Here is a 12,744-nt window from a genome sequence, read left to right as displayed (position 1 = left end):
GCAAGTCACCAAAATACAGTAGTAAAGAATTACCTTTCACCCTTAGATACAAAACAAAATAAAAAAATTAAACCCCCCTCCAAATCAGTCTAAAAACCTTAAAGAATAATTCATTAGGATTATTTAACTTTTCAGCAAAATATGGAAACATCCCCAATTTGTTGCTGAGGAAAATAAGACTGGTTGATTCATTGATAAGGTCGCTTGTTAAAAGTCACATGGGAAATTAATGAAATTATGAAGTGAACCTGTAATTTCAAATTTCAGGCCCAGCATCTTAAACAAGTTATAGTGACGAGTTTCTCACAGTATTTTACAGAATTTACTGGCTTCCTCTTCTGCAGTTAGAACACTTGCATACCACAGCATATATTGATAGTTCAAAGTTATCAATTCAGACTAACCAACATCTGCTTCAAGTAGGACAGACAAGTGAAAAGGTATGGAGACATGGATGGATTTCAGTCAACAGGCTACATTTCAATTGACTCAAACACTAAGAAGGTGTGCTGTATGACAGTATCTTACTGCTCACATTAGCATTTGCTGTATTTCAACACTAACTAAAGTTGCCTCAACTGTCTAAAATCTCAGACAGTAAGATTACAGCACCACTCACAGACTCATCAAAATTAAATAGGAAATCATGCGAAATCATGCCAGATATTACATGCCATGCAAACACTGCTTCATTTAAAAATTAAGACCAGCCTTAAGAGATGCAAGATCAATGCCTTTTTTTTTTATTTTTGTACTTCAAAATACATTTTTTTTTCTTGTTCTTATGTACTGATCTCAGTCTGGAGGCTCTTTTTAAGGGAAAAGTAAATTTTTTAGTCCTGGAAAGAGAACACTGAGTGGTGTAAGTGGTCAACTATCAAACTTAAGACTAGAAAAATACTGATGTGATAAACGGTGAGAATCTTTCCTGAGAACAAGAGTGAAATCTGGCTAAAAGGAAAGCACTGGTATAGTTGTGAATTCAGTAGTTGCCTATACAAAGCAGTTAATTTGCCCAGATTAGACAAAGAGGCTCCTTAGAGGTAAATATGGGCTTACCTGAGTTAGAAGAACAAACTGAGCAAACTGCCAGGGAAGCATGAAAAAGATATTAGAAACACACAGTGCAATCAAGCTTCCTGTATTAATATTCGGAATCCTTGGGAAAAACAGACAGAATAGGCATCAGTAAGTACAATTACACAGGTGTTTGCAAATAATTGAAAAGCACAATAGGAAATGCAATAAAAACACAGTTACCTTGGGAGTTAGCTAACAATATTGATCAACTACAAATAACATTGCTCAAGTAAATTTATTATCCTTTTTTTCTTGAGTTTCCATGACAACAGTTCTGATGCTTAACGTTTCTTAACTATTTGATGAGTCACTGATTACCAAACAAGTCTCCTCCTGCTATGCAGCAAGCCAAAGTGTTGTTTGCAAGCAGTTCACCTTCTTGTTACAACTCTACAGTCAGGTCACAACCACTTCCACTTCAGCTGGAATCACGACTATTCTCAGAACAGTCTGCATTTGAAAGTGATTTAACTTATACACTTCTTCCATATTTACTTTCTGCTAGAAATCCTGAGTGATGTTTCAGGGAAGGAGATAATGACAAATACGTGAAACTCATCTATAACTGAAACAAGCCCATTCTCAATGTCCTGAAATAAGTGTTATTTAAAATATTTAATCCTGTGTTAGCTTCAAGTTCAATTCAGAAACATGTTATGTTTCAAATTTCCCTAAATTCTAGACAGTACGTATCTTTTCCTGGCATAAAAACACAAATAAGTGACAAGCATGTAATATTTTTGCTTTAGACATCAGTAACTACAAAGCAGTATGACCTAATAAAGGAAAATCTCTTGTTATAAATACTAAGTTCAGCTAAATAATAAATACATTGCAAATCTGATGCAATGGAGTTGGTGGAAAAGCCCTTACATACGAACAATCATGCTTATTTTCCAAAACAGAGGCAAGACAGTAACGCAATCATGTAGCAAGCCAGAAACAATCACAGAAAAGCAGGGCTAATGAACTCAAGAGCATCCCTGCATTAATGTAATTAGACTGCTCTAAATCACTGAACTAGTTAATTAGACTAGTTAATTAGTCATAGAAAATTGCAAGAACATACTAGCTTACGGGTGCCTATAGCATCCTCTGTTGCAAAGCATAGGCTTATTCTAAGTGCAACCAACATACCACTCTCCAAGAGGGACAAAACCAAATGATGAAGTATCAGCTTGTTTCTCATGGGAAGGAAGGGACATCAACCAAAAATTCTGATTTTTACTTTAGATACGTATTTGCCAACACAGTAATTCTGATTTTTATGTTAATCATGTCTTCAAGTTGCAAAGTTTTTCCTTTTAATAAGTGAGTAATATGACTGCAGTTCTACTGGTGCAGCGTCTGCAATGTAACAGCCACAGGAAAGTTTCTATGTTAATGATAACATTGCTACAGCACACAGAGGCACTTAAATATTTAGATAAATGCATTTAAATAAATGTCCTGTGACATTCAATTTTTTTAAAGCATTGTAAAGAGCCAAGTACAAATTGAAAGGTACCTGAGAATATAGGTCAAAAGCAACATCTGCAGCACAAGGAACGGGTATGAGAAACTTTCACGAAGAGGTGGAGTCCACATGACGCGAGTGCACTAAAAATAAGAACTGGGTTGGATGATAACATTCACTGATACATTTCCATAATTCCATGCACTTGTATTTCAGCATTAATAACTATAGATACTTTAATAAAGCAAAAATCAATTTACAAGCGATTTAGACACAAAGTTATAAAAAACAAGCCAGGAAGCAGAAAAGAGGAGGGAAAGGAAGCAGCTTCCCAACTTGAGGCCTATGATGCACTCTTTAACTAAAATAGATCATTCCTTTTCCAAAATTAAATGTGGCAGCTACAGAACAGACAAGAAAAAAGCCAGGACAGCAGCTGCTTGTCCCTGCTTCTGCCGAAAGTATCAACTCCTTCAGGTAACTAAAACCATTCTCAAACTTAGACAGTGACTTGCCACACTTAGAAGGAGAAAGTGTGTGGGGGAGAGGATCTGAAGGATAAACCAACATAGTCTTCATAAGCTAGAGTTCTCTAGGTTATAAACATTTCACATTTCTACTAGCAACAGTACATAAAGTATAAAATCTGAAACTGCCCTCCAAACCAGGTCAGCAAAACTGAACACAAGAAATTAAGCTCATACAGAGTTTATACTAACTCATATATTTCACTCTTTAAAACTAATAAAGCAAAGCATAATACAATGAAGTCAACTGAATAGCTTTTTCAATAATTTCCTAATGGGATGAATGGCAAATAAATAATGGGTCTCATGGCAAATGGCTCAGCTACAACTGTCATTGTTTATATTCAGCTCTTTATAAAGTGCTTGCAGATGGCACTGACCATCAAGAAAAAAAAATTACAACTTTAAAGGACAACTTTGACATACAAAAAATAGGTTCAAAATGGCTATGAATAGATTTGCACTACAAATTAGAAGTAGGTTCTTTACAACTACAGAAAAAAATGGAATTCATCTTAACATGGACCACAATAAATCTGTGAAAACCCTGGAGGATGTTGATGCAAGAATGTTCCTTCTCCTTTGCTTCCTATCATCTTAAAACTGCTTCTCAAATACTGTTTTACTAAAGTCACTAGAATCAACATTGTATGATTCCTCGCTTATTGTTTTGCTATTTCACAAACACATTAAATTATTAGTGTAAAAAAAATGCATAGAAGTAGTGTTAAATAAATGCAAAGTACAGAAACCATCACATTAATAACAGTTCTTGCCATCTAGAAGAACTCTTTGCAAAAGCTACACCAATTACCATTAAAATAAAGCTTTCATAAATATATATACTAATGTGTTGTCCTCAGCTGACTGCACAGATGTGATTGGTTAATTTTATTTTATAAGCAATAAATATAATCATGATTATTCTAAAGCAGTGAAGTCATTTTGAATATTTTTCAAGATGACAGCAATATTTGATTTACCAAATCTTTCAATACTGGAAGAGATAAAAGAGGAAAGAAATGATGAGCCAACTATAATATAGAACCATAAAAAGGAAGCATTATCTTAAAAGTAGATTGACTAACACGGGCCATGCTGTTTTTCTATATTTGAAATGTGATGCTAAACTCAATCATCTCTGGATGATTTATCAAGGCTGTAAACCAACTCTGCCGCAGGTATAAATGTATCAGATTTGACTAAGCTTGAAATCATTAAAACAGAGTAGCACAAGCACAGCACAAATAAAAACATACAGCCTGAGGATCATTACCTCAAAGCCAGAAGGCATTTTTAAATACCTACTTTTACATAGCATTAGAGCTGAGATACCAAGACTTACAGATCAGGTTTACTCATGCAGCTCAGTCCTATCCTTCCCAAAGAGGAAAGCAAATTTTTAGCAACTGGTCTAGCTCGACTGTACGTACTGTTGAACCACATACAAGGTGATTTGCTCATAATCAGAGGCATATAGAAGAGCTACACGTGTGCACAGATGCACATCCACAGTCTGTGATTCACATGTATTCGCACAGTGAAGCAAGACCACCTACGTACATGTAACTACATATACTACCATAATTATATACACAACAATATCCAACAACTCCTGAATTATTTTATCAGCTACAGTACAAACACAAAGAGCCAGCTGAGATCGAACATTGCACCCTCTGCAAGTCATTCTTATTGTTTTCCAGAAATCCATACAACTGAGCCTGAATCAGGGTCATCCTACTTAAGCTCTGCCTAAGCCCAGACTACATCTGTGTAGAGATATGCAGATCTGATTTCATGCCCTTCTCCAAAATACATGCATTATCTGTTCTTTTCCCCCCAAGTCAAGTCATCCATTAAGAGTAACAAGCTCTCCTACAGTCTCTGATGCATAGGAGAACTGTTTGTGCCATAATGAAATAAGCGTTTCTTTTCATTATTGTTACCATTTTTCAGGTCATTTCTTTCTGAAGTAACACTTATCACCTTCACAGATTTGGCAAAACAGTGTTTATTCTATGAGTATTCCCTGGTCATTTTACTCCAGAAGGCCATTAAGAAGAACAAAAATCCACACAAATGTATTTATGCTTTTATAGCACCAAAAAAAGTTCAGCAACTCTGTAATGTTTATCTGGTCTCAACCAGGCATGGGTGAAAGTTCTTAATGCGGGATATTTAGACAAAAACATTTCAAATGAAACTTAAAAATAAAATAGCTATTTCATCCCACAGATTTTTGTTTTATAATAAACTGTCAAAGCTCACTATGAATAGAAGCATCTTTAATTCTGTTATGTGCAACTACATATTCTTACTACTCAGTGTTCTCTATCATGGTCAGTTCAGATAAATAAGAAAACAAGTCATAAATTCAACACTTAACTAAATTATAAGGTAGTTATTTTCCATCTGCATTTTAAGTAAAGTAAATATGTATATATATATATATATTACATATATTATATTATTTGTATTTATATACATTTTCACGCATAAAATGAGCACTACAAAATAACCCAACCCAAAACGAAACATCAGTACTACAGAGGTTTCTCTGTGCTTTTTTTTTTTTGTATTCATGAATTTCCAGTAAGATATATACCAATTTAAAGTAAACTTTCACCATTCCTGAAGGTTACTCATACGGTACATGAAGCCTGGTGATGTCTGGAATGGGCAGAAAAATAGAGTGTTTCGATGTTTTGAAACTTGTGCTACTAAGATTTAAATCTCAGGACCACTTTACAATATATATCCTTTCTGATTTTTTATTTTAAGCACCAAGGTGACACATTGAACTGTGCTACACATTTTCCAGTCAGAGCCTATTTTGCTTTCAATGTCTTACTTGTGTATCTAAATTGAATTAAAAGTTATTTAAATTCATTCCCTAATAGTACTGCAACATCACTACATTTAATGAAATTAGAATTAGCTTAAACTTCAATAATAATTAAAAAAAAAAGGGGTGGGGGAGAGAGACCTACCTCTCCATGATTGAAAAAGAAACATGTCACGGTAACAAGGCCTCCTAGACGGCTCCCACTGTGAAAAGAATAAGAAAAACAGGTACAACATATAATGGTCAACGTTGAAACATGAAGCAGGACTTGTGTACAGGTAAGTTTATTGGGGGGGGAGAGAGGAATGCTTTGAAGCATCAAGGGAAGGCAATCAACAAATTACATACAGTATTAAAATACTAGTTAGATAATTATTTCAGAGCAAACCAATTTTCTGCAGAACACCAATTTTAATGTTAATAACTTGTAAAACAGTTATTCCACTCCTCACAAACTCTGGTTTAGATCATTACATCTGAGTGCTTTTTAAACACCAGGCAATACAAATGCAGTACACTTCTTCCCTAAGATGCTGAGCAGTAAATTTCAGAGTTTGTGTGCTCAATCACCCAACAGAGAATTTTGGTCTGAATCTAAGATTAATTTAGGGTAATCAAATCAAGCATGTTCAAAAAACACATTTAAAAATTAACTCGCTATATGGTCAATACAAGATACAACTGAATTCTTATGTGAAATACTGTGATGTTAACACAAGGAACCTTTAATACCCTTGACTTAAGGATTTTTTACATTTCCATAGCAATCAAATTCACCCACTGAATAAATAGCACCATGAAGTCAACACTAAACCCAAAGATATTGCTTAGATTTAACCCATCTCAAAACAGCAATAGATAAGGTTGCAATTTGTTTGGACAGATTTGTAACTACTCATGTTCTATGACATAAAGCAACATTTTTGTGCACATAAGTGCGCTACTACTGTGAACGAATGTACCATTATATACAGAATATACCATTTTTGCTACTAAACAAAAGCATCAGCCAGCTGTTATGATTATTAAAAAACCCAAAAATAACAAAAACCCCAAACAAACAAGCAAAAAACCCCCTTCATATCCTCTCAGATCCTTCACCCATCACTAGTATACAGGTTAAACAGAATCAGTAGGTTCTAGGTACAAAATCAGACGATTTAAGATATCACCTGAGCGGTAAAACAACCTTCAGGAATTGTGCATTCTTGCACATAAAACTCAACCTTACATTCCATAAATTCTAAAAGTGTCAACATTATAATGCAAAATGACAAAATAATGTGCTCAACATTAAAAATGTTAATCTCGGAAACAAAGTGAAATTTGCAAAAAAAAAACCCACCCTAAACCAGAAATAAAATTCAAGGTCTATGCTATCTAAAGAAAGTAGTGAGAAATGAAGAGTTTACTGATTTTTCAATGACATTCACATATAAAATGTGGATTTCCATATACCTCCCTTAAGAGAAACATTACAAGTGAATTGCACAAATATTCAAATCTATCTACTTCTGCAAAACATGAGATATTCATTTCCTATGTTAAGGAATACAAATATAGACGCTTTACTCCCAAACACCTTTTTCTATTGTCAGTGTCTGCCCTGTGCTTTTTCTTATTTGAATGATCAGTACAAGCTTCAGAGAGAGAAGGAAGAAATCACAAGAGAGTGAAGCCAGAGCATGAATGAGGAGGACAACCAGTTACATCTCTGAGAGGAAAATATAGCTGCCATTTAATTTTTTGGAAAACCAATACATGAGGTAAACAGAAAAGCACTTCCACTTCTGTTTTTCTGCTGAATGTGGTGTCTATTTTGGTATGAAAGTGTATTACAGTTCCTGAAATTTAAGGACAGATACTGAAAACACAAATTTATAGAAAAGGGGAAGTGTATAAAATCTATCTCAAAGAATGCATTATCTTAAAAAATATTTTGCCTTCTCAGTTAAGTTAAAATTGAAAGACATGCAATATGACTTGAGGCAAAGCATTGGGAAAACTCCAATCTTGGTTAAAAGTACACCATCATTTAAACTTTGTTTAAAAATGAGCTATGGTGACAATTTTTAGAGCAGAAACCTGTCAAAAGCTGTTTAAAACATGTACAGCATCTACTTTTACCCACAACCTGGTGGTACCAATGAGATACCTCTTCACTGAATTTTATGCAATTTTTTTCCAGCATCATCATTTATTTTAAGCAAAAAGGTTCTCTATTTCAGTAATCTTTTAGTGACAATATATATGGAATAAAAGCATTCCTGCTGTAAAAACAAAAAATCAATATCCAATAAAAATATTTTAACATTCACGTTTTCAAATTCAGTTTTTCAAAACTGAGAGCGAGTACCAACTAAACAGCTCAGTCTCAACTGCCTTACCTGAGGTATGTACCGTATATGAAGAACAGTGACATCATTAATCCATTCAAAAGAAAAATCACAGCAACATAAAAGGAAGCAGGGTCTCCCAACCCTAAGAGCAAACAGTTAACACATGCTGTCAAATACAGAAGAAAGGCCATATTGCTTACAACCCACCACACAATCAGTGTACAATCCTAATATATTTACAGAAAGACAACAAAAAAAAGTTAATGTCATCAACATTAATGTAAAGATTCAATCAGAAGACCATAGCTCTGAAAACACAGAAAGAGGAAGGGTAGAGGTGGCACTGGGGCAGTCAGCAACAGAACAAGCCAAGAGGGACACATTAACTGCAGAGAAAATCCTGCAATGTTTAGAAGGTATAAGCACCACTAAGAACATTTTCTACAGACTATATTTTGATTTCATAGAGCTTTTTAGAACAGGTTTGTTCTCCCTAGACTCTCACTTCCCATCCCTTGCAGGAGTAAATCCATCTTTAAACATATCACACACAATGCTCTTGGCTTTCTTTCACTATAAGCCAAGAGATTTTCCAGTAACACAAGTCTTTCAATTTATTCATTAACAGACATTTCTGTGTTCATGCTTCTGCTGTTATTCTCTTTCCCACTATTTGTTTAAACCCTCCTGACTCTCATCATTTCAGCAAAACAGCATGAAAAGCCTTATTCATTAAAGAAAATGGTAGCAAAACTCCATAGTTTCGTACGCAAAACTGATTATTCACCATTACTGAAAATACAGCAAGACAGTTCTCTAAAGTAGGATGATGATATGCTCACCAAACATGGTAGCCTCAGTCACTGGTGTTTTCATTGGTTTGGTTTTGTTCTTACAAAAAACAGGAATGAAAAGTTGTACATGTATTCACTGCTTATTGCTTCTAACAGATTTAGAGAAAGTGAACCATTCAAGCTCTGAAGAAAGTTGTTATAGCCTTTGTGCAAAGGAAAAATACTAACCTGTCATCACACAAAGGTATTTTAAATGATAAAATGAAACAACTTCACAAGCTACCATCTACCATTCAGCTTTAATCGACTGTAGAACATCTTGAAAGTGCTTCTTGGTAAGGTACTTTTATCATATAATACTGACTTGACAAGCCAGTATTTCAGATGTGGAAAAAACCCCAAACTAACAAAAAAGTGGTAGTGTCCAAGCTTTGGCATCAAAATCAAGGTATAAGGTAGAAATTCTTATGTTGAATAGTCATGAGAGGGAGAGGATTGTTCCCAGCAGAATCACTACATATGATTTCTCAAAAAAATCTCTAAAATTAGGTGAGGAAATACAGAGGATAAATTCTGAAATGTAGCAACTTGGAATGTATTTGGGATTGTTCAGAAGTTACAGAAATTTAATACATGTACAGTGGCTTCCAATTACATTTAGGACATCTTATTCTTTGTAATAGTCCAACATTACGAAGGCTTAGACTACAACTATGAAGTTTCTAAGCGCAGTATAGGAATTCAACCCAGGTAGGAGGAGCTATCTAATAAGCAAAGCCCACATTCTCACTCCTAGTGTTCTTAAAAGTCTCTCTTTTTCATGCTTCTCACTAATGCTGTGAACCTGACAAAACCCTGGGTTTAGCCAAAAAAACCCACAGGAATATTTATTACTTCTGAAATATATAAAGCCACAATTATATGCTTCCAGGAAACAAACAGAATAAAACACAACTTACCCTCACAGCTTTCAACAGGACTAAGCCCTTTTCCTCTGTTTACAGTCCAACACGTTTTTGTTGGGACACCAAGGAAATCCATAACACCAGTATACATGCGATACCAGCTGGCAAGGACCACCTAGGAGGAAAACAGGATTTGAAGTTTCTGAACAGGAACTTTGAGATTAGCTCAATGCCCAAGGTAACTTGTCATGACAACTGGCCTCATCTGGGATTATCTTTAAACTCGGAATTTATCTCAAAAACTTGGGATTTTTGACCATGGTTTCCTAAAGTCATCCAACACAGACCAAGTGTTCATTAATAGACTAACATTATGCCTGCTTTACAACAGAAATAATTTCATGCATCAAACTGCAATATTAAAAAAAAAAACCCAAACCAACAACCTATAAATTTCAGTATTGTCTGGAAGGTTACTCATTTGAGTATTTTTGTTTATCAGATATTAAAATCTCAGATCTTGTTGACATAGGACAGTTAGACAAATAAAATCCGTTAAAAACAACTAATTTTTATTTCACCTGGCAAGAATATTAGCGGACCAAATCTTCAGAGTTTTACTCTGATAAATTTTTATATAGGTTAAATTTAAGCATGCATTAGAAAGGGTTTCCAGACGCAATGTAAGACAGCAGTTCCATTTTCCATGCAAAGGCTGTAATGTCCTTATAACAACAACCCAATTAAATCTCAACACCTGACACAGAAAACATCAGTACTTTATACACAGAAAAATGACAACTCATCTCACAGCAAAATCATTAGTTAATAACATTACCAAGCTATTCTGTCAGGATATAAGTGACTTTATAGAGTTCATAAATGAGTAATGTGGCCATTCCAGTTGAGCTGCTTTGAAAGTTATAACCCAGGGGTTCTCAGATTGAAAATATGTTTCACCACTGCAGTATTAGCTGTCTCAGCCCTGTGTCACAGAAAACATGTATAAGAAAGATGATTCTCTCTTTTCTTTCCCCATACAATTAATAAAACTCTTAATATCACTTCTATCTTCAACAAGGGCAAGAGGGAAACAGAGAACATGTCTGAGAATGTGATGGAGTAAATCCTCTTGGAAAACACTTCCAAACTTAAAAAGCACAAAAAATTGATTTGAAGCTATCAGCATGGATTTACAAAGGTAAATTTGTAACTACACCTGCCCAGCTTTATAGCCTCCTGAGATGACTGAATTGATAGATAAGGGGACAGTTGTGAATATTTCTTTTTATCTGGTGCCAATTCTGTTCTGCATCTTCAGACTAGATGACGGTACAAAAGAACATCCTCAGCAAGTTTGCATGATGATGATACACATTGGAAGGAGTTGCTGATGCTTGTGCTGCCATTCAGAGGCATCTCAACAGGTTGGAGAACTGGGCCAACAGGAATCTAATGAAAGGGAAATCTCCTACGCTGGGGAGGAATAGTGCAGTGCACCAGTACAGTTGGGAGCTGACCAGCTAGAAAGCAGTTTCGCAGAAAAAGATCTGTGAGTCCTGGTGGACAATTTGTACTTGAGTCAGCAATAAGCCCTTGTTGCAAAAAAAGCCACATACATCCTTGGCTGTATGTCACCAGAAGAGGAGCAACCCTTCCCCTCTATTCAGCACTGCTAAGACTGTATCTTCAGTGCTGAGTCCAGTTCTGGGCAGTCCACAACAAGAAGGACACAGAATAAAGATGACTGAGACAGACTCTTTTTGGTTGACAAGAGAAGAGACAATGAAAACAAATTGAAACACAGGAAATTCCACCCATACATAGGAGAAAACTTTCTTACTTTGAGGGTGGTCAAACACTGGAACAAGCTGCCCAGAGGTGGAGATATTCAAAATTAAAAGGAGATGACCCTGAGCAACCTGTTCTACTTCACCCTAGTTTGAGCAGAGCATTGAGACTAGATGACCTTCAGACATCCCTTCTAACCACAACTGTTCTGTGATTCTAAAACTCATTTTTAATACCAGGGCTCCAATCATCATGGCTCACTTCATCTGTGGCCTTTACACACTCCCAATGTAAATCTTCTATATTTAAAATACATCTTTCTAGATCAAGACTCTGTGCCTCAACATTGTGCCTTGTAAAGCGTGCTATCCTGAATTCCTGGAAGTTTTCTGAACATCTGTGCCCTGGTACTTCTCACAATGCATGGGTGCATACATGGATGTGTGCACACCTGCCCCATCTCCAGACAGGCATCAACATGACTGGGGAACCAAATCCATATCTTTCTTCTTGTCACCTGAGTGTGCTCTGTACATAATCAACAAAATGCATATGGCAGCTTAGAGACATCTGTCTAGCATATTTGCATCACCAGCCCTGAAGCTGACATTACCCAAGCACATGAAACGTTCTTGCTGAACTGTCACACAAAAAAACCCAACAGAAATCCAAAACTAATTCATCTTAACCACTTAAGGTTTTTATGCCACAAGTGTTTGTATCTGCTGCAGGTGTTCCAAGTGAATACTTCCTAAAAAGGTACCAGCAAAGGTATCAAACAAAACAAAGATTTCTTGCCAAAAGCTACTTTACATGAAACAGTTAACACGGGCATAAAAATGGAAGCAAATCAGTAAGCAGTACAAAACTGCTAGGTCAATTAAAACACAGTGGTGTTTCTGGAATTTTTATTGTTCTGTATTAGATGAGGCAGAAAACACAGAACTTGGGAAAACAAAAGACTAGCTCTCAGGCCCAGGAGATCTCTGCAGATGAGGTCAGTC

The 12,744-nt window shown here is 35.6% G+C and overlaps 1 protein-coding gene across 1 annotated transcript in view; it reads right to left on the bottom strand.

Moving 5' to 3' along the window:
• DPY19L1 (dpy-19 like C-mannosyltransferase 1) overlaps window positions 1-12,744 on the bottom strand; it is a 43,492-nt gene that overhangs the window by 20,583 nt on the left and 10,165 nt on the right. The window contains exons 6-10 of the mRNA XM_051768433.1: window positions 10,004-10,124; window positions 8,299-8,392; window positions 6,057-6,114; window positions 2,588-2,679; window positions 1,060-1,159 (exon numbers count right to left, since the gene is read on the bottom strand). Coding sequence (XP_051624393.1) covers window positions 1,060-1,159; window positions 2,588-2,679; window positions 6,057-6,114; window positions 8,299-8,392; window positions 10,004-10,124 — 465 coding nt within the window. The remainder of the gene's footprint in view (window positions 1-1,059; window positions 1,160-2,587; window positions 2,680-6,056; window positions 6,115-8,298; window positions 8,393-10,003; window positions 10,125-12,744) is intronic.

The sequence above is a fragment of the Manacus candei genome, unplaced genomic scaffold, assembly GCF_025592945.1.
Source record: "Manacus candei isolate 608988 ecotype Guabito, Panama unplaced genomic scaffold, ASM2559294v1 h1tg000095l, whole genome shotgun sequence".
Taxonomy (NCBI): Eukaryota; Metazoa; Chordata; class Aves; order Passeriformes; family Pipridae; genus Manacus; species Manacus candei.
The sequence above is the reverse complement of the archived record's forward strand: the minus strand, read 5'-3'. Positions and strand labels throughout refer to the sequence as shown.